This window comes from Ailuropoda melanoleuca, chromosome 20, assembly GCF_002007445.2.
Source record: "Ailuropoda melanoleuca isolate Jingjing chromosome 20, ASM200744v2, whole genome shotgun sequence".
NCBI classification, from domain to species: domain Eukaryota; kingdom Metazoa; phylum Chordata; class Mammalia; order Carnivora; family Ursidae; genus Ailuropoda; species Ailuropoda melanoleuca.
In genome coordinates, this window is record NC_048237.1 from 9,744,831 (window position 1) to 9,764,928 (window position 20,098).

Below are 20,098 nucleotides of genomic sequence, written 5' to 3' on the forward strand. Positions count from 1 at the left end.
AATAACTGTTGAATAACAGTGAAACAATTACTACCTCCATCCTAAAGAAGGGAGGGGAGGAAGCATATCCAAATCTGGAAGGAGACAGTCCTGTAGAGATGTCTGCCTTGGGAGAAGCAGTGACTGACACTCAGTGGAGGGCCCCAGCCAGTCCAAGACCACCCCACTGAGAGAAAAACCAGGAAATCAAATACCCTGACCTCCCTCCCCTTCCTCTTTCTGCTCTGCTTTTGTTGCAGTCCATCCAGTAATCCCCCCAGGTCTGAGGACAGGGCGAACTGGAAGCCTGAGTGACAGATAATCAACAAAGACAGGGTTATAGTAGTTGCTCGGCCCTCTCCTTCGGAAACAGAGGTGTTTCAAGACACAATCCTAGAATTTGAAACGAGAGAAAAATCCATCTTATAGATTGTCATCATATGCGTTGTCATGCACATAGTTACTCCTAAGTAGTATTCTGTGTATGCACTGAAGAATTGATGAAAGCAGGGAGGAAGAAATAATGTTATGTTATCTAGATTCCATTAAATTCATCAGCAAATTTGTGTTACAGATAAGGAGGGTAATATAAAAAACAAAGTTTGCCCAGAGTGGTAGGCTAAAATCTAGATATTCCGTAACCCACAATGTATTTGTTCATGAGAAAATTATCAGAAGAAAAGAGAGAATTACCAGAGGAAAGAGGAGAAAATATTGGTGTATATCAAAGTAGCTTATTCAACTCTGAAACATAATAGTGGCAATGATTTATATGTAAGCTGTATTTCTATGTCAGCTGTATGTTACATGCGTCTTCTACTTTTAACTTATTAATAGACATAAATAGGTAATTAATTCAGTCTTTCTGTAAGTCATTAAGAAGAACCGTGGTGGAAATGAGGCATTCCTTGTTACAAACAGAGACTGTAAACATTTAATTATCAACAAATTAGGAATATGAATTAAAATGGCTGCTGCTCTGTATCTTTAGCTGTGTGTGAAACTCTTGGTTTGTGGTATTATAAAATTTTGGAATCCACAGAAGTGTGATAGGTGGTGATCTGACTTCTGCCTGAATACCTCCAGTGAGGGAGATTTTGCCATTTCATGACAGGTCTATATAATGTTATTATTTTGAACAATAATCTGCCTCCTTATAACTTTGACATGCTTTTACTAGTTTTGTCCTCATGAGAACCACCTAATCTATTTTCTTTTGATAACTTGTGAAATATTTGTACACCATGATGGCAGCCTTGTTTTTTCTCAGCTATGCAATTTCCAGCTTTCAGCTTTTTCTCCTATTAATATAGTTTTGAGTATGCTGGCCATTCTGGTTATTTTTCTGGTCATGGGTCACTGTGTCAGTATGCCACTTAAATAAAGTTGCCCAAGTTTGAATATTATTTCTTGGCATATTCTGAAGTGATGTAGTGAATGTATTTTTAATTACCCAGCACAAAATGGTGAGCAAGACAATAAAGGGGAAAAAGGATAGAATCAGTTCTTTACACCTCTTTAGTTCTTTATGGTAGGCTTGCTCAACCCCCATAGTTAGGGAAGTAAGTAAGGAAACAATGGGGTTCATTGGATTTTTTTTAATCTCTTATTTCCTTATTGATTGTGATTTTTTCCCCCCAACATCTAAGTTCCTTAGCTCTAAGTAATTGACAAACTGCAATCACTGTGAGATACTTGGATTTACACTTGAAACTTCATTTAGGCTTACTCATTTTCAAAAACCCTCACAGTTTTGGCATTTTGGCTATTGTAATGTTTATGTTCCTTGTTTGCTATCTAATTTATTGCTAGTCATTGAAAATATGGACTGTTTCTTGGCCTTACTAAGATTGCTGATCACCCTTTGAAAAGATTACCTTCAACCTTTTAGGGTTAATAAAGCTGTATAAGTAGCCAGCCATGCAAGTCAAGTAATAAATAATGGTGGGCATGTAAGGTTCCGTTTTATAGTCATGATTTATATCATACCTAATTGTTGGTTATCATTTTGTAAAAGCAACAGCAGTAAACTGCAAACTAATTTCTTTGTTGCATCTTTCCTGTCAATAAAAAGAATGTAGCATTGTGGCATTGAGTCAGATGAAAAAGATAAGAGAAAAAAGCAGAATCCAATCAGTCAGTAAAGAGATTAGTTGAATCTGAGTATAGTGTACAGAGTATCACCAGCTTAAAGCAAGGGATTAAATGTTGTGTTAGGAGGTTGCTTAAAAAATGGAAGGAATGCATGATATATTGCGATGCAAGAAAAGTAGTGGGCCTGACAATTCCTAGTAATAAGAAGAAATAGCATGCTAGCCAGGTAGAACTCTCCTGGAAGGAGCCCCTAGGTCCTTGTAATCCTTTTTTGACTCTCTGACTGATAATCACTATTCCTAAACTGTATCTTGGACCAACATGCTACCTTTAGTTATGAAACAAATCTATTATTAATGATTTTATATTAAGTTTAGGAAAAAGTTTTATAATCCTTGTGATAATATGTGTGTATTTGTTTTTAAAGGTGCTTGCAATGGTTTTTTTTTTTAAGAGAATCAAACATACTAGAGAATCTGACGTGTTAACTTTGTGATTTTAAATGATTTTAAATTTTGAAGTGTTTAATTGATACTCTATACTAAGTATATAGTAGGTACTCAGTAAATATGTTGAATGAGTGAATGGATAGAATTCTCTTAAGTGATTAGTATTTATTGAGCCTTTAAAATAAAATTCGTTTTTAAAAAATTGTAATTTATATTTAGTGTTTATTAGGGTTACAACTATTATATAAGTTAATTACTTTTAATCCTAAATGACATAAAATGGAATTTTTAAAGCACTTACTATTCTAGAAATACTTTAATGGTAGCTTTATAACCAAAATCATGAAGCTATCTGACATTGCAGTATTTCATTACTTTTCTGTAGTGTCCAATTTGCTGTGGGGTCACAGACATCAGTGACTGTACTTGCTATTACTTCTTTCCTCTGATTTCTTGTATATGTACTCTGATAGATGGGCTATTCATATGAGCTAGTATAACTAAATGGATAATGTAATAAGGCTTTTATTGTATATACAAAATATTTATGGACAGGAGTTGGCCCCTGAGTATTTGTAAATGTATTATCTTTTATAGTTTTTATAATTTATTTATATTCTATAGCTGTGTCTTTTTATTACATCATTTTTTGTTATGTTAGATCAGTTGTTTTTTTTTTAGTAGTCTTCTTAAAATAATTTTTCATTTCTATGTTTGGTATCTTTTCCTTTCCTCTTAAAACAAAGTGAGTCCATAAAATTCTTTTAACCACTTCGGTATAAAGTCCACACTGAAGCCAGTGTTTTGTCTTTAGTTGTACATCTAATTATTTTCTCTATTATATTATGTATATGTTCTTAATTGGGACTTTATAATGGCAGTCATAATTTTGTCTTCATTCATTTTTTTTTAAGATTTATTTATTTATTTGAGAGAGGGCATGGACACATGGGTGCCTGGGGGGAGAGGCAGAGGGAGAGAATCTTCAAGCAGACTCCCTGCTGAGCAGGGAGCGGGGCTGGGGCTCAATCTCATGACCCATGAGATCATGACCTGAGCTGAAAACAAGAGTCAGCGGCTGAACTGACTGAGCCACCCAGGTGCCGCTTGTCTTTATTTTTTTGTGTTTGGACTTTTTTTTTTTTTGCTTCACAGCATACTCATTAGCAGGTATTTTAGTTACAGTAAGAAGTGCAGTTTTGTGTTAAGCCCTTGTCATATGGCTAAGATATCTTTTTCTAGTCCCAATGTGTCACTCCTGTTTTGCTGACTTTCTGCTAAATGCTCTTCTTTTGTCACTGTCTTGTGGGCATGCATTGTTAGTATGTTTCAAATCCCAGCTCTGAACACTTTGTACTTGCAGTTAACTATTGCTGCTTAAAATAAATTTGAGATTTTAAGAAGCCAGGAGGGCTAATAGAAGAAAACCAGTCTTATTTGAGATATAACTTAGATAAGAAGGCTGGAAATGTCACCATATAAGCAGAAAGATTGGGGATTACAAAAATTTAGTTAAAAGTTATGTCAAAATAACCAAAACAGTCTACTGTAATGCTATAGCTAGTAATCCTGAGAACCTGTAATTGACTTAAAAGAGAATTCACATTACTTATGGAATAACTTGGTGTATCAGAGCACTGTTAAATCATTTCATGGAACTTGTCTGGGTGTCATCAAGTAATAGAAGGAAAATCTATATTAGCTAACCTTCGAACTGTGTTTTATCTTCTGATCATATATGCATTTGCATGATCTTAATAAGCCCCTTGCTTCTTCGGATATGTGTGTGGAAATAATATGGAACTTAAAACGAAACAGGTCTAGTCTCAAATCCTTCCTGCTTTTGCTGCTAGCTGTTAGCTTTGGAGAGCTTACTTGAGCTTTCTGATCTTAAACTACTTCGTATGGAGTAGGACATTTGAAGAGTTTATATGACATATAAAAACAACTTGTTCAAGGCCACAGCTAAGAAGTGGCTAATTTCTTATAATAAATAATATTTTACTGCACTACAAATGCCTGAATGACCAAATATAGGGTATGCGGGTTTCCTTCATTATCCATTTACTTTTGACTGTTTAGCTATTTAGAAAATTGTTTTGGTCATTATATAAACATAAGTTTTGAGTACAAGTTATACTAACTGAGGGGAATATGGTATTTGGTTGGGGAGGTAGGTTAGAACCATAAAAAAAGATAACCAATCATACAGGATAACATTTGGTAAGTTAGATCCTAGAGAAGATCAGAAGAGATGATTATGGAGAGCTGATTTGGAGGCTGCCAGGGAAAAAAAGGGATATAGATAAGCGGGGAGAAAGCTGGGGATAGACTTCTAAACTGTAAAATGGAGATAGTACTTGCCTCATAGGATTGTTTTAAGGATTCAGTGAAAGACAGTATCTGTAAAGTATCTTCTGCATGCAGTGCTGCATGACATAAAATGTAACTTCCATTGTGTTACTCTTCTAGAGTGAATGTAAGTGGTTCAGTCTGTCATCTTTTAAATTTTTCCTTCTCAGATGCCTGACTACCCCTTTAACTCAGAGATCATGCGTTGTTTTCATCTTAATAAGTATCAACTGGTTACCTGGAACATAATATGGAAAAAATTCTGAGTCCATACCTGGTTTCAGCAGGAAAGAATGTGATCAGTTAGTGATTAGTTAATGATCACTTAATGATGCCAAGGCAGGTATAAAGTGAGCTAGAGGCCAGGAATGGTGGTATATGGTTTGTGGAAGTTAGAGCATGTAAATCATGTATTTACCATCTTTACCTAAAGTTCCATTTTCACCTATTTTTTTCTAGCTTTCCTTTAATTTGTTCCTGTTAAACTCTACAATATAAATTAGCAAGTTTTCAGAGGTAGGATATCAAGTTTATTCTCTATACTTCTAGTTAGTAGTATTTGTTGAGTGATTAACTAAATGAAGAAAATTGTACCCCCATAATAGACAAGAGTCTAAGATAATCACCCCTGCGCTAAACTATCCCTAATATAGTCTCTCATTTATAGTCTTTTTTTTTTTTTTTTTTTTTTTTTTTTTTTGAGAGAGAGGGAGAAAGCATGCATATGCACGTGAGCAGGGACAGGGGACAGAGGGAGAGGGAATCTTAAACAGGCTCCACACCCTGTGTGGGGCTCAGTCTCACAACGCTGAGATCATGACCTGAGCCGAAATCAAGAGTCAAAGGCTGACTGAGCCACCCAGGTGCCCCTCCCATTTATATTTTACTGAGTAGATTCTATTTAAAAATATTTGTATCTTCTACAAAGCTTAAGCTATCAAAGTGGTTTACTTGTTTTAGGTTCTTTTCCTAATGGAAACCACCACATGAGAAAATGAGTTTTGATTAAGGAAGGGATGATTTGGAAAAGAAAGGGACAGTTTCTTTTCTTGGGAAAGAGGTTGGATTTTAAGAAGGATACCTGGATGGCTTTCAGTTTTGAGATGGGTGTATGCCTGGGATGAGATAGTAAGGTTCCAAAAAGGGAAAGTATGCTGAAGATAAATGAAATTTATTTTATTTTATTTTATTTTATTTTATTTTATTTTATTTTATTTATTTTATTTTATTTTATTTTATTTTATTTTGTTATTATTTTATTTTGGGGGAATTTATTTTTTAATTTAAATTCAATTAATTAATATATAATGTATTATTGGTTTCAGAGGCAGAGATATTGATTCATCAGTCTTTTATAATACCCAGTGCTCACTACATCATGTGCTTTCTTTAATGTCCATCACTCAGTTACCCCATCCCCCCATCCCTGTTCTCTCCAGCAACCTTCAGTTTGTTTCCTATGGTTAAGAGTCTCTTATAGTTTGTCTCCCTCTCTGATTTTGTTTTTTCCTCTCTTTCCCTATGATCCTCTTTTTTTGTTTCTTAAATTCCACATATCGGTGAGATCATATGATAATTGTCTTTCTCTGACTTATTTCGCTTAGCATAGTACCCTCTAGTTCCATCTATGCTATTGCAAATGGCAAGATTTCATTTTTTTTTGATGGCTGAGCAGTATTCCACTGTATATATATATACACCATCTTCTTTATCCATAATGAAAAAATTTTTAAAAGATTTATTTATTTATTTTAGAGAGAGAGAATGAGGGAGGGGCAGAGGAAGAGGGAGAGAATCTTAAAGCAGAATCCCCACTGAGCATGGAGCCCAACGCAGGGCTCAATCCCAGGATCCTGATATCATAACCTTAGCTGAAACCAAGAGCCAGTTGTTTAACTGACAGAGCCACCCAGGTGCCCTGAGAAAAGAAATTTTGATATTAAAAGTGATAGGTGTAAAATTGGAAAAACATTGAAGCATTTTCTCTGTAGTCTTCTTGTTCCCTTCTCGAATGTTCTAGATCCCCTTCCTTTCCACTTTTATATCCAGTATTATGATACTGCCTTTAGGTTGTCCAGATTGGCATTTGAGTTTTGATACATTCCATTTTCCTATCTTTACTCATCTTCTCTCTAAATCCTTTTCTTCCAGTAAACAAATAGGGTATTCTAAACCTTTTCTGGGTACTAACTTGGTGTAACTACTTAGTCAAACCCAGCCACTTGGAGTTCTCCTGAAAGAATAAGATGCAACTTCTTTCTTGCATCTCATTTCTCATGAGGAAGGATCTTGGTTTTAGAAAGAAAAGAAGGAATAGAAAGGTAGATGGTGAGAAAGTGAAATTAAATCTTGTATTGGGTGTCCTTTTTCTACTTTCTGAAGGTTTTTGTACCTTTGAATGTCTTGTCATGAATATGTGCATAAAAGCTTGTTTTCATAAAACTATTTTCTTTATCTACTTTAAGTATTCTTTAAAATTTGTGAAATGAAGGTGTATATTCTCTGTCCTCATTTAAAAAATGGATTTAATGCCTCTGTGATTTCAACTTATAATTTTTTTTAGACATATATTCCTGAACCTTGCTGTTCAGCTGTATTTAAAACTCTTATTTTTGGAACCAGGGAACAGAGTAAAAGGTACAGAGATTTTTCAGGCTTATTGGTAATACCAAGTTAAGTGGGAATGTCTACTATTTAGGTGATTCATGAACAGTGAGACCCCTATAAAAAGAAAATCTGATTCTAGATGAGAGTTATCCTTGGAACATTTAACAATTTCAACTTTAATAGAAAGATTTAAAACCGTCTTTCTTATGCCTATTTCCTTTTTACCTAGCTCTTCAGTTTGACATGGTCACAATGTCTTTTCTAGCTTGACAATTAATTTATGATGTAAAAATAGTCCCTAAACTTGTTTGAAATCCACTGGTGACATAAAATCCATTAATTAAATTCACACCTGTTAGCAATGATAGAACTGTTGTAATAGAGTGAGGAGGATGTGGCATACTGCCATTCATTTTGTGAATGGCATTATGGTAATTGAAATGGTTTGACTTGGAGTAAGAATCTTTTGTGCTTCAATGTATGATCTATCATGAAGATAGGAGGAAGTAGGAAATAATGATCTGTATCATGATAATTTCAGCTAATGGCAGTCTCTTCAAAAAACTGTTACAGTACAGTGGATTCCAGAGTTTCAGTGTAAACTTTAAACCACTAGTACTTTGTTTAAGTTTATGTGTAGGAACACTGTACACATTTTTTAAAAATAAAATTTTAGGGCAAATAAACTAATTTGTACCTGTAATCATGAGTTGTTGTTCAGAGTCTTTCTCTACTAATTTTAAAGTATGGCTTCAGTCTGTGCCATCATTCAGTTCTGGTAATTTTACTAATTAAAGTAAAATGCTTTTAGGCATTATTAATTTTGTTTACTAAGATGCTGGAGAAGATTAAGAAGAATGTTCCTCTAACTTTCTTTTTAATGTATATGCTGTACATGTTTAGGACTCCCAGTGTACATTTTTCCCTGTTAAATTCTGAAGAAATGCATCTAACATGATGATGAATCTGCTCACATTGCTGGTTTCAGTTTACCATTTATTATTCACTAAATTACAAGAAGTATTTAAAGCACACATTTTTCCTGGATTGGGATTTAGCATACTGATGAAGTAGATTAAAGATTATTCATATATGGTGTTAGAGATTTTGGTTTCCAATTTTGTGAAAAGGCTTTGGACTGTCCCAGTGTCTTAGTTTGTTCAGGCTGCTATAACAAAAATCCCCTAGGCTGGTGGCTTAAACCACAAACATTTATTTCTCACACATTTGGAGGCTAGAAAGTTCAAGATCAAGGTGCTAGCAGCTTTGATATCTGGTGAAGACCTGCTTACTGGTTCATAGACAGCTGTCTTCTCACTCTGTCCTCTAATGGCAGACAGGACAAGGGAGCTCTCCATCGAGTATTTTTATAAGGGTACTAAGCCCATTCACAAGAGTTCAGCCCTCAGGACCTAATAATCACTCTACCATCACATTGGGGGTTAGGATTTCAACATATACATTTTGGTGGGAACACAACATTCAGTCCATAACACATAGTTTAAATTTCCAGTTTTAGTTTGAACTTAAAGCCATGTTTTGAACAGTCTCAAACTACTTAGATCATCTATTTCAAATGGAGGATTAGGTGAATAGATGTTATCCATATTCTCCTATTTTATTTTGGTGTAATCTTTTCTATGTTACACTAAAAACAAATTCAGTGCCATTGCTATTGCAGGTTTTGGCCAATCCACTAAAACAAGAGAAAGAAGTAAGAGTTATTAATAGTGGAAAGGAAAAGGCAAAATATGGTTGTCCACCTAGAAAATTTAAAGGAAATTATTAGAAAACTATTTGAAAAATAGTTTGAGAGACATGGAGGATAGCAGAAGGTCCAACACAGGTCTAATCATTGTTCTAGAAGGAGATAATGGAAAAACTAACAGAGGCACTATTTAAGGAGATAATGGCTGAGAATTTTCTAAGAGAACTAAAATTCGGGAAAACTGGCTTATGAGTTGGTTTGGGAAGGACAGTTATTGGATTTGAAACAAAGAGGAAGAAGATAGAAGAATTGCTTAACTTTACACTTTAAATATGTTTTTAAAAAAATACTAGATAATCATTATAAGAGTAGAAATAGACTATATGATTTCTATTCTAAAAGAGGAAAAAATGTAATGAGAGGAAGAATTTTAAAAAAAAATAAGACTACTAAAAAAAAGTGAGGCATAGAGAAACTACAGAGTAGAATGGTAGATATGAGTACAAATATATCAGCAATATAAATTTAAATATTACCCAACTTACTAGCTAAAGTGTAATATTGTTAAGAGAAAACAAAAAGTAAAACCAAAACCCAGATAGATTAAAGCTATTTACAAGAGATATTACTTAAAACATAAAAATATACATAGGTTAAAAGTTAAAGGATTGGAAAAACATAAAAGAGATGAAGTGAAAGTAGGTATAGTTATGTTAGTATCAGACAAAATAGACTTTAAAGCAAAAGTATTACTGAAAGTAAAGGATTACTACCTATAAACAAGCCTGATCTAATGGCTATAAGTGAAATTTTCTTTTCAACCACACCTAGAACATTTACAAAAATTGATATGGAACAGACCATGAAGCAAGTGTCAGTGAATTTCGAAGATTGGTATCATTCAGACTACACTCTTTAACTACCACACAATTAATTTAGAAGTTTATAACAAAATAACTAAAAACATCTACACATTTGAAAATTAAAAACAATTTCTAAATAACCCATGGTTGGAAGGACAAATAATAAAAATGAAAACTTGTGGGATAAAGCTAAAATAATATTTAGAGATAGTCTTCAGTATTTATATTTATGAAAGAAGAAAGACTGAAAATAAATGAGCTTTTTAACTTAAGAAGTTAGAACAATGCAGTAAACCCAAAGAAAGTAGAAGGAAGGAAGTGATTAAGAGCAGAAGTTAATGAACTTGAAAACAAAGATACAGTAAAGAACCAAGAGAACCAAAAATTGGTTTTTTGAAGACTAATAAATTAGACAATGCCTGGCAAGGTAGAATTAAAAAGTAAAGGGAGAGAAGACCTATAAATATATTAGAAATAAAAAAAGGGACCCAATAAATATAACCATGGGTTTCAAATATGAGAAGATGTTTGGACAACTTTATGCTAATACATCTGAAAATTTGTTGAGATGGGAAATCTCTAGAAAAATGTATATCACTAAACCAGATTGAGGAAGGAATAGAACATCTAGATTATTCCATACCTACTAAGAAATGGAATCAGTAGTTAAAAATATTAACCATGCAAATAGGTCAGTATTCAAGAAATAATTCCAATCTTATATACAAATTCATTCATGGAATAGAAAAATATATAATACTTCCCAGTTTAGTTTATGAAGCTAGTAAAAGCTTAGTAGGATAGAATTTCTGAAAAGGGAAAATTATAGGCCAGTTTCCCTAATTAACGTATGTAAAAAATCTTAAGCCAATATTAACAAGCCATTTAGCATTGTATAAAATAACTATGTTGTGATTAAATTGGGTTTAATCCAGGGAAGCAAGTTTGGTTCAACATTAGAAAAAAAAATTTGTTGGGGCGCCTGGGTGGCACAGCGGTTAAGCGTCTGCCTTCGGCTCAGGGCGTGATCCCGGCGTTGTGGGATTGAGCCCCACATCAGGCTCCTCCACTATGAGCCTGCTTCTTCCTCTCCCACTCCCCCTGCTTGTGTTCCCTCTCTCGCTGGCTGTTTCTATCTCTGTCAAATAAATAAATAAAATCTTTAAAAAAAAAAAGAAAAAAAATTTGTTAATGTAACTTACCATTTTAGTAGGTTAAAGGAGAAAAAGTATATGATAATTCAGAAAGACGCTGGGAAGGCATTCTATAAATTCAAATAACCATTTATAGCAATACTCTTCTTGAACTAGGACTGAAAGGGAATTTTATTTAACCTGATTTATAAAAAATACATAGCAAGAATCATATTCACGGTTAACTGTTAAAAGCATTTCATTTAAAATTAGGAATGAGACAAGGAGTCTTCATATCACAGATTTTATTTAACATTATATAGGTACTTCTCATCTGCAAATATATCCAAACACATAGTGACAATAATGAATGAGGAATTGGATAAAAGAAGCAAACTGTCACTGTTTGTAGAAAATATCATTATTAATATAAAAAATTTAAAAAAAACTTTAAATTATGTAAATGAATAAGGGAATTTAGCAGGGTGGCTAGATATAAGAATAATATATGAGAAAATTAAATTTCTATATACTAGCAATAATGAGTTAGAAAATGCAATTTCAGAAAAGATACAAATAGCTTAAGAAATACAGGGCACCTGGGGACAAATCTAACAAAAGTGTATGAATTTTATGTGGAAAAAAATTGTAAAACTTTATTGAAAGATTTTAAAGTGTATATAAATGGAAAAACAAGGTGTTCATGGATAGGAATACAGAATTTTATAAAGATGTCAATTTTTTCTAATAGTCTCACGAATTTAGTCAAACTTCCATTTGTGGGAAGTGACCAAGTTGAATATACAGTTTATAAAGATGAGCAAAAGGCTGCGAATAGGCAAGCCACTCCTGAAGAGAGAGAACCAGGTAGAGGATTTACTCTGCCAGCGAGCAGAACTTACTGTAAAGGTATATAGCATGTACTCTATTGTGGAACTGAGTGAATAGAGAGCCCAGGAACACACTTACACATATATGGAAACCTGATTTATGACAAAGCTGGCATTGCAGATTATTGACGGTAGGACAATTTATTATCCACATGGAAATAAAAAGAAAATGGATCCTTACAAGGTACACAGAAATTAATTTCAAATGGTTTAAGAACTTAAATCTGAACTGTAAAACTATAAAGGGTTTAGAAGACAATATAAGAGAATATCTCAATGACAATATATTAGGGAAGGCTTTCTTCACTAAGAAAAAGGGTACACCATAAAGGAAAAAATTAATTTATTTGATTACATAAAAAATAAGAACTTCTGGGGGGTGCCTGGCTGCCTCAGTCAGTAGAGCATGTGACTCTTGATCTTGGGGTTGTAAATTTGAGCCCCACATTGGGTATAGAGATTACTTAAAAATAAAAACAAATTAAAAATATAAAATATAAAAATATATAAAAATTATTTAAAAAGAAAGAACTTCTGTTGTTCTGAAGACACTATAAAGAGTTCACCAGAGTCTTGTTCAAGATAATGAACATGCATGCCTAGTGCTTTTTTTTTTTTTTTAAAGATTTTATTTATTTATTTGACAGAGATAGAGACAGCCAGCGAGAGAGGGAACACAAGCAGGGGGAGTGGGAGAGGAAGAAGCAGGCTCATAGCAGAAGAGCCTGATGTGGGGCTCGATCCCACAACGCCGGGATCCACGTCCTGAGCCGAAGGCAGACGCTTAACCGCTGTGCCACCCAGGCACCCGTGCCTAGTACTTTTGATTAATGTATTTGATATTTATACAACTGGAACATAGTTTAGGAACAAATTACAAGGAAATACATAGAAAATGAAGGAAACACATAAATGCACCACAAAGATCTCCCTACCACCAATTCAGGGAAACAAAGAAAAATTAATCATATTGTATGCTACGCTGCTCAGCTGTTAGTAACCTTTACATGATTATCTAATAAAAATGGTAGTATAATTACATTGAAAGGATGAGTGCATGAAAAGTGTGCCTGTGTTAATGAAAAAAGAACTATATCCTGTAATATTTTGTGAGATAACTGAAAACTGTGAAACTTTGAATAAGGTTCACAGATTAATTAACCATACTATATCAATGTTAATTTCCTGGTTATGGTAATTGTACTTCGGTTATTTAAGATGTTAACATTATGGAAAGCTAGGTAAAGGGTATATGAGGAGTCTGTACTGTTTTTGCAACTTTCTATAAGCCTAAGATTAATTCAAAATAAGAAGTTAAAAAAATCAATTGTGTTGAGAGTTGTTGGCTCTGGGGATTAAGAATAGGAGAGGGTTATAGGATATTGATTTTCGGGAACCATTTTATAGTACAACTTGACTATTTAAAAAAATATATCTTATTTGAGTTCAATTTAGGTAACATATACTGTATTATTATTTGTTTGTGGGTTGGGTTTTTTTTTTTTTTTTTTTGATGGTAGCCATCCTAATAGGTATGAGGTGGTTTCTTACTGTAATTTTGATACGCATTTCCCTAATGATCGGTGATATTGAACATTTTTCTATGTGCTTTTTGGCCATTTGTATATCTTCCTTGAAGAAACGTCTCTTTACTTCCTTTGCCGATTTTGAATTAGGTTTTGTTTTTTGTTTTTGTTGTTGAGTTTTAAGATTTAATATGTTCTGGGTATGAATTCCTGATAAGATATATGATTTATAGATGTTTTTTCTCATTTTGTGGCTTGCTTTTTTGCTTGCTGATACTGTCTTTGATGCACAACATTTAAAAATTTTCATCAAGTCCAGGTATACTCTGGTGGCTCAGTCATTTAAACAGCTGCCTTCGGCTTGGGTCATGATCTCAGAGTCCTGAGATCCAGTCCCACATCGTGCTCCTTGATCACCAGGGAGACTGCTTCTCCCTCTGCTTACTGCTCCCCCTGCTTGTGCTTTCTCTCTCTCTCATTCTGACAAATAAGTAAATTTAAAAAACTTTAAATAAAATTTTTTTGTCATTAATTTCAATTTTTCTATTACTTTTGTTGCTTGTGCTTTTGATGTTACACCCAAGAAATCATTGCTAAATCCAATGACATGTTCTATGTTTTTTTCTAAGAGTCTTATAGTTTTACCTCTTACATTTAGGTCTTTGGCCCATTTTGACTTAATTTTTCTGTATGTAATGGTCTAACTTCATTCTTTTGCATATGGATACCCAGTTTTCTCAGCACCAGTTGTTGAAAAGATTGTCCTTTCCCCATTAAATAATTTTGGCTCCCCATCAAAAACCATTTGACTGTATATGTGATGGTTTTATTTCTAGTCTCTCTATTCTATTCCATTGGTCTGTTTATCTGTCTTTATGCCAGTATCTCACTGATTTGTTTACTGTAGCTTTGTAATAAATTTTGAAATCAGGAGGTGTGAATACTCCAGCTTTGTTCTTCTTTTCTAGATTGATTTGCCTCTTTGGGATCCTTTCAGATTCCATATGAATTTTAGGATGGATTTTTTTATTTCTGCAAAAAATGTCATTGGAATTTTGATAAGGTTGCATTGCATCAGTAGATTGCTTTGGGCAGTATTGACAATATTAAGTCTTCCAGTCAGTGAACATGATATGTGTTTCCTTTTACTTATGTCTTCTCTGATTTTTTCAGCAATGTTTTGAGGTTTGCATTGTACAAATCTTTCACCTTCTTGGTGACATTAATTCCCAAGTATTTGATTCTTTTTGATGCTGTTATAAATGGGAATGTTTTTGTAGTTTTCTTTTCAGATTATTTATCGTTTGTGTATAGAAATGCAATGGATTTTTATGTGTTGACTTTGTATCCTGCTACTTTGCTGAGTTCATTTATTAGCTCTAATAGTTTTTTGTGGAATCTTAAATGTTTTCTATATATAAGATCATATCTGTGAGAAGAGAAAACTTGATTTTTTCTGTTCCAATTTGAATGCTGTTCGTTTCTTTTTCTTATCTAATTGCTCTGGCTCTTTCAGTATTATGTTGAATAAAAGTGGCAGAAGTGGGCATCCTTGTCTTGTTCCTGATCTTAGAGGAAAAACTTTGTCTTTTACCATTGAGTATGATGTTTGCTGTGGGTTTTTCATATAATGATTTTACTGTGTTGAGATACAAAATAGAGTTTTTCTACTCTTGGATTTTTATGCTTTACAAATTCTTCAAGTAAGGGAGAAAGAAATATGGAGAACTTATTAGATGCGTGTATGCGTATTTGTATGTGTACTTGTCATGTATGTGCATACTAGATAAACCTAAGTATGTAATTTATGTGTCTACATATGAATAAAATTGGTGGATAAAATTACGTCTTGAGGCTATTTGTTAGAGACACTTAAAAATTACAGATGGATTGTTTCTTCTTTTTTTAAAAGATTTTATTTATTTGAGAGAGAGGGAGATAGCGGGAGAGAGTATGAGCAGCAGGTTTGGGGGAGAGGTGGCAAAGGGAGAGGGAGAAGCAGGCTTCCTTCTTGACAGGGAGCCTGACACGGGGCTTGATCCCAGAACCCTGAGATCATGACCTGAGCCAAAGGCAGATGGTTAACTGACTGTGGCACCCAGACACCCCTAGACGGATTGTTTCTTAAAACTATATTCCAACTATTTATAGATGTGCATCTATTGGAAGTATTGGTTGTATGTTTGGTATAATGTTTAAACTGTTGGAGATTGAGGTGAATCATTTGAAAGTTAAACAGCAGCAGTATGAGTAGCCATTTGTATTTTTAATTTGACACTTTTTTTTTGGTTAATTTGACACTTTTTGATAAGAAAGTAAGTCAGTATGTTTATATATTCTAAAACAGAGGGTTTTTTTGTTTTTTGTTTTTTAAATTTCAGGCAACCTAATGAGGCCTCTTTTGAATTATGGTATTGCTTGGTAAGTATATCTTTTTTACTTTATGCTACTTTTCAAAATAATATTGATTTATGTATGTAAATTAGTTGTATTTTTGGTTTACTATTGCAGTATGTCTATGGGCTTCCTGGTTGAGGAGACTGCACCAGTTGTTTGGAGAGGCCTTATGGTAATGTCAGCTATTGAGAAACTGTTGAGGCAGGTAAGAAAATTGCATTGAGTATCATTTTATTATTGGCACACTGTGGTTAATGCATTTGCTGATTAGAGAGTTGTTAAATTTTGCAGTCAGGTTTGAGATGTTTTGCAAAAGAATCCAGCAGTAGACTGAATATATAATGAGGTCTGTGGTGCCAAGACCAATTTTACTGGTCTGTGATTTAATCTTCCCCATTGCTTACGAGAACTGGAAATCCTAATGTCTTATTTTATATTGTTCTTTTGCTTTGTTGAGTCTGTAGTGAGATGAAGAAATCTATCTTATAAGAATCTGCCTTCTTTAAATTTATGGTTATTCTCATTATGGCCAATATTGAATTATAAGGGCAGTGTAGAAGTTCTTGGATATAAAAAAAATTACATAAATCATGCTCGTTTTAAAATTGCTTTAGAAAAAAATGAAATTCTGTTTTATTTTGAGTATATCTGGCTCTATATTTATGTATATAATATCTGTCCAATCAACTTAAATTTATCCTTAAGGAAGAGAACAGTTGATTGGATAACCTAAAAATATCAGATGGGCTGTCTGTTATTTATAGAAATAATTTTAATTTTTTTCTAGTAGCTGTGAATTTACAGTTAATTATGTTCTAGGTAAATACCAGAAGTAATTTGTATTTTCTCCACCATTTACAGCAATTACCCCTTATGTATTCAGATTTCACTTTGGGTCAGGCATAGGTTGATAATTCTAATCATGGATATTCCTGTATTCATTTCTGTTTGCAAGAGTTGGTAGATGAAATGTGTCTTGAACTCTGAAACTCTTCTTTTTTTCATTGTCACATCTTGTCTTCCTTCTGCTGCTTGAGTTCTAATAAATGTTCTCTTTGATCTCTGGTCCTAGAATCCTCCTACTTTTCTAGTGCAGTCAAGTCTCTCAGCTGCATTTCCTCCCTTTTTATGCTCAGATCCCATAGTTGGCTATTTCAACTATACTCCCAACAATACTCCTTCTTTACCAATTCCTTTGTGACCTGATCTTTATCCTTTATTTGTGTGGATTAACCCAGCCTCTTTTTTTTTTTTTAAAGGATATTCTAAAACCGTCTTTATTCAGTTTATATTTAAAGTTAGAGTCAATAGAAATTTAGAAGCACCAAAAGGAAAATTCTGATTTTGTCATCAGAATATTTTAAGTACTCATTTTTCCCCTCTGTTAGTGTTGTAATTTTCAACAGGAAATGATTCAGATTTTCTCCTAAACCTTATGGATGGCCACAAGAAGATGGAAATACTTCTGCTTTCCACAGTGATCAGAGACTTAGAGACCCAAGTCAGTGATAAGAGACACAGAGATTTAGCTAAGTGTTGATGCTCCTTTCTGAGGGATGCAGGATCCTGCCTTTAAATATCCTTTTTGAGTATTAAGTTCCATTTAAACCTCAGATTGCAACAGGTGATGAAAACATCTCTGCAAAGGAACCCCTGAATGTGGAAGAGAGAGACCCAGTGTGCACAGACCCTCAGGAGAGGGGCAAAGGGAGTGTCCCATGGGAGAAGTGAGAGTAAACCTGACAGCGCAAATTAATTAGGCTGCAGAAAATTTGCACCTGAAATTCAAACTTAGATTTAGTAACTACTTTTGTAAATGAGGAAAACTTTATGAAACCAGAGGTGAAAGATCAAAAATCTGAAGGAACCATACTATATTGTTTTTTCATTCTATGAGGAATTGGGGAAGAGAGGAAGGGCAGGATCCCATTCCACATGCTCAGTCATTATCCCTCCGTAACCCAGCCTCTTCTATTTACTGCTGAATACTGTCAGAGAATATAGAATAATTGTGTTAATTGCTGGGATTATACATTTTGATTTCTGAATTCAGCTACACTCCCATCACTTCAGTCATCTGACATTATTCATGTTCTTCTCAACATTCATCAGATGCTAACATGCTTAAAAAATATTTATGGAATTTGATAATCTGGTTGAGGAACTAGTGGAGATTTGGAGATTTGGCTCTCTGACACGTAAATCATATAAAAGTCAGTTTACTCTGATAAGTTCTGAAAGTACATTTTTAACAAACATGCTACAAAATATCAGGATGAAAGATGGGGTGAGAAAATGGCTCCATAACTTATTTTATTGGGGTGCTCTAGGTATCCCGTAAGGCCTCTAAGGCCTCAGACTACATATTTACCTTACATTCTTTTGAAAAGTTACTATTATCATTTGCTCATTTTAATTGGAGCTGAAAGCTGATATTTTTGAACTACACTGTGACCTGTAATGATCATGTCAACTGTTAATTAAGGAGTATTTTGTTTTCGTTTTTTTGTTTTGCATTAGAAAGCAGACCAGTTTTTTGTAAGTTTAACACCCTTTGTGAAAATTTAGTAGCTGGATAAATGCTCTGTACAGCAGTGGATTGTGGAGGTTACCTGATTCATTGATGAAAAAAATTGAATATTATATATTAGAAGAGTATACAAATCATAAACGTACAGATAGATGAATTATCTCAAGGTGAAAATACCTATATAATTTTTCAGGACACGATAAATGGAATACTAGTGTTCCAGAAGCTCCTTTGATGTCTCTTCCCAGTTGCTGTTTCTGGGGGAAGAAAATAAATGCTTGTGGTCAGTCTGCCGTCTGACCTAAAAGTCTGGTTTAAAGTCTTCCCCCCCCATGATATTTTATAGAGTTAAAATTATACATACGATGGGATGCAGAGATCTTACATGTACGTTTCAGTAATTTTTGATAAATGTATATACCTGTTTAACCACACCTCAGTCAATATAGAGAACGTTTTCATCCCCCTACAACATTTCCTTGGGCTTCCTTCTGTTCACTTCCCCACTCGTAGGCCATCACAGTTGTGATTTCTAGTATCATAAATGAGTTCTGTTTTGTTCTTATACTTCATATAAATGGAGCCCTACAGACTGTGTAGCCTTTTGTATCTGGTTTCTTTCTTTTAGCCTAATGCTTTTGAGCATCATCCTGTTGTTGCCTGTATCAGTAGTTGAATCCTTTTTATTCCTGAGTAGAATTCCATCACATGAATATAATCAAATACTGTTTGTTCTTCAGCTGATGGACATTTGGGTAGACTCCTGTTTTTGGATAACTCCAGTTTTGAATAATGCTGCTATAAAATCTTGTACAAGGTTCATAAGAGTTTCGTTTTCTTCACATCTTGTCCGTATTTGGTGTTGTCAGTCTCTTCGCTAGTGGGTATAAAATGGTATCTTCTTATTGTTTTAGTTCTGCTTCCCTGATGATCAATGATGTTTAGCCCCTTTTCGTGTGCATATTAAATCACTATATCTTCCTTTATGAAGTGTCTGTTCAAGTCTTTTACTCATTTTTTTTATTGGCTCATTTTTCTTCTTGTAATTGAGTTGCAAGAGTATTAATATATTCTGGCTGTGAATCTATTGTCAGATACATGTATTGGGAATATTTTTCCCAGTCTGTGGCTTACCTTTTGATTAACTGGTGTTTTAAATTTTCATGAGATCCAATTTATCAAAAAAAAATTTTTTTTTGAATGTTGAATGCTTTTTGTGTCCTAAGAAATCTTTGCCTATCTACCCCAAGGTTATAAAGATATTCTTATATATTTTTTCCTCAAAGCTTTATAGCTTTGCCTTGCACATCATGATTTAAATTTTGTGTGGGAAGTGGGCTAAGGGTTTATATTTTTTCATAGTTGTGTTATAATAGCAAATATATTTGTTCTTTGTCCCTGGGTCCTGGTACAAAGCTCCTAAGAACCTTAGAATTTCCTGATGATAGGAATATCTTTTGTAACTCATGAGGAGCCCCTTTTTGAGCACACCTGAGTACATGCTAGTAAGGTGACTTAGGGTGGGGGTCCCTGGATAGTCTCAGGATGGGGTGGATCACCAGAAAGACTA

At 33.9% G+C, this 20,098-nt stretch overlaps 1 protein-coding gene across 2 annotated transcripts in view; it reads left to right on the plus strand.

Annotated features, from left to right (window-relative positions):
• Positions 1-20,098, plus strand: part of NUBPL (nucleotide binding protein like) — a 201,153-nt gene that overhangs the window by 52,422 nt on the left and 128,633 nt on the right. For both annotated transcript variants that reach the window (XM_019798942.2, XM_019798943.2), the window contains exons 5-6: positions 15,983-16,022; positions 16,113-16,203. In XM_019798942.2, coding sequence (XP_019654501.1) covers positions 15,983-16,022; positions 16,113-16,203 — 131 coding nt within the window. The remainder of the gene's footprint in view (positions 1-15,982; positions 16,023-16,112; positions 16,204-20,098) is intronic.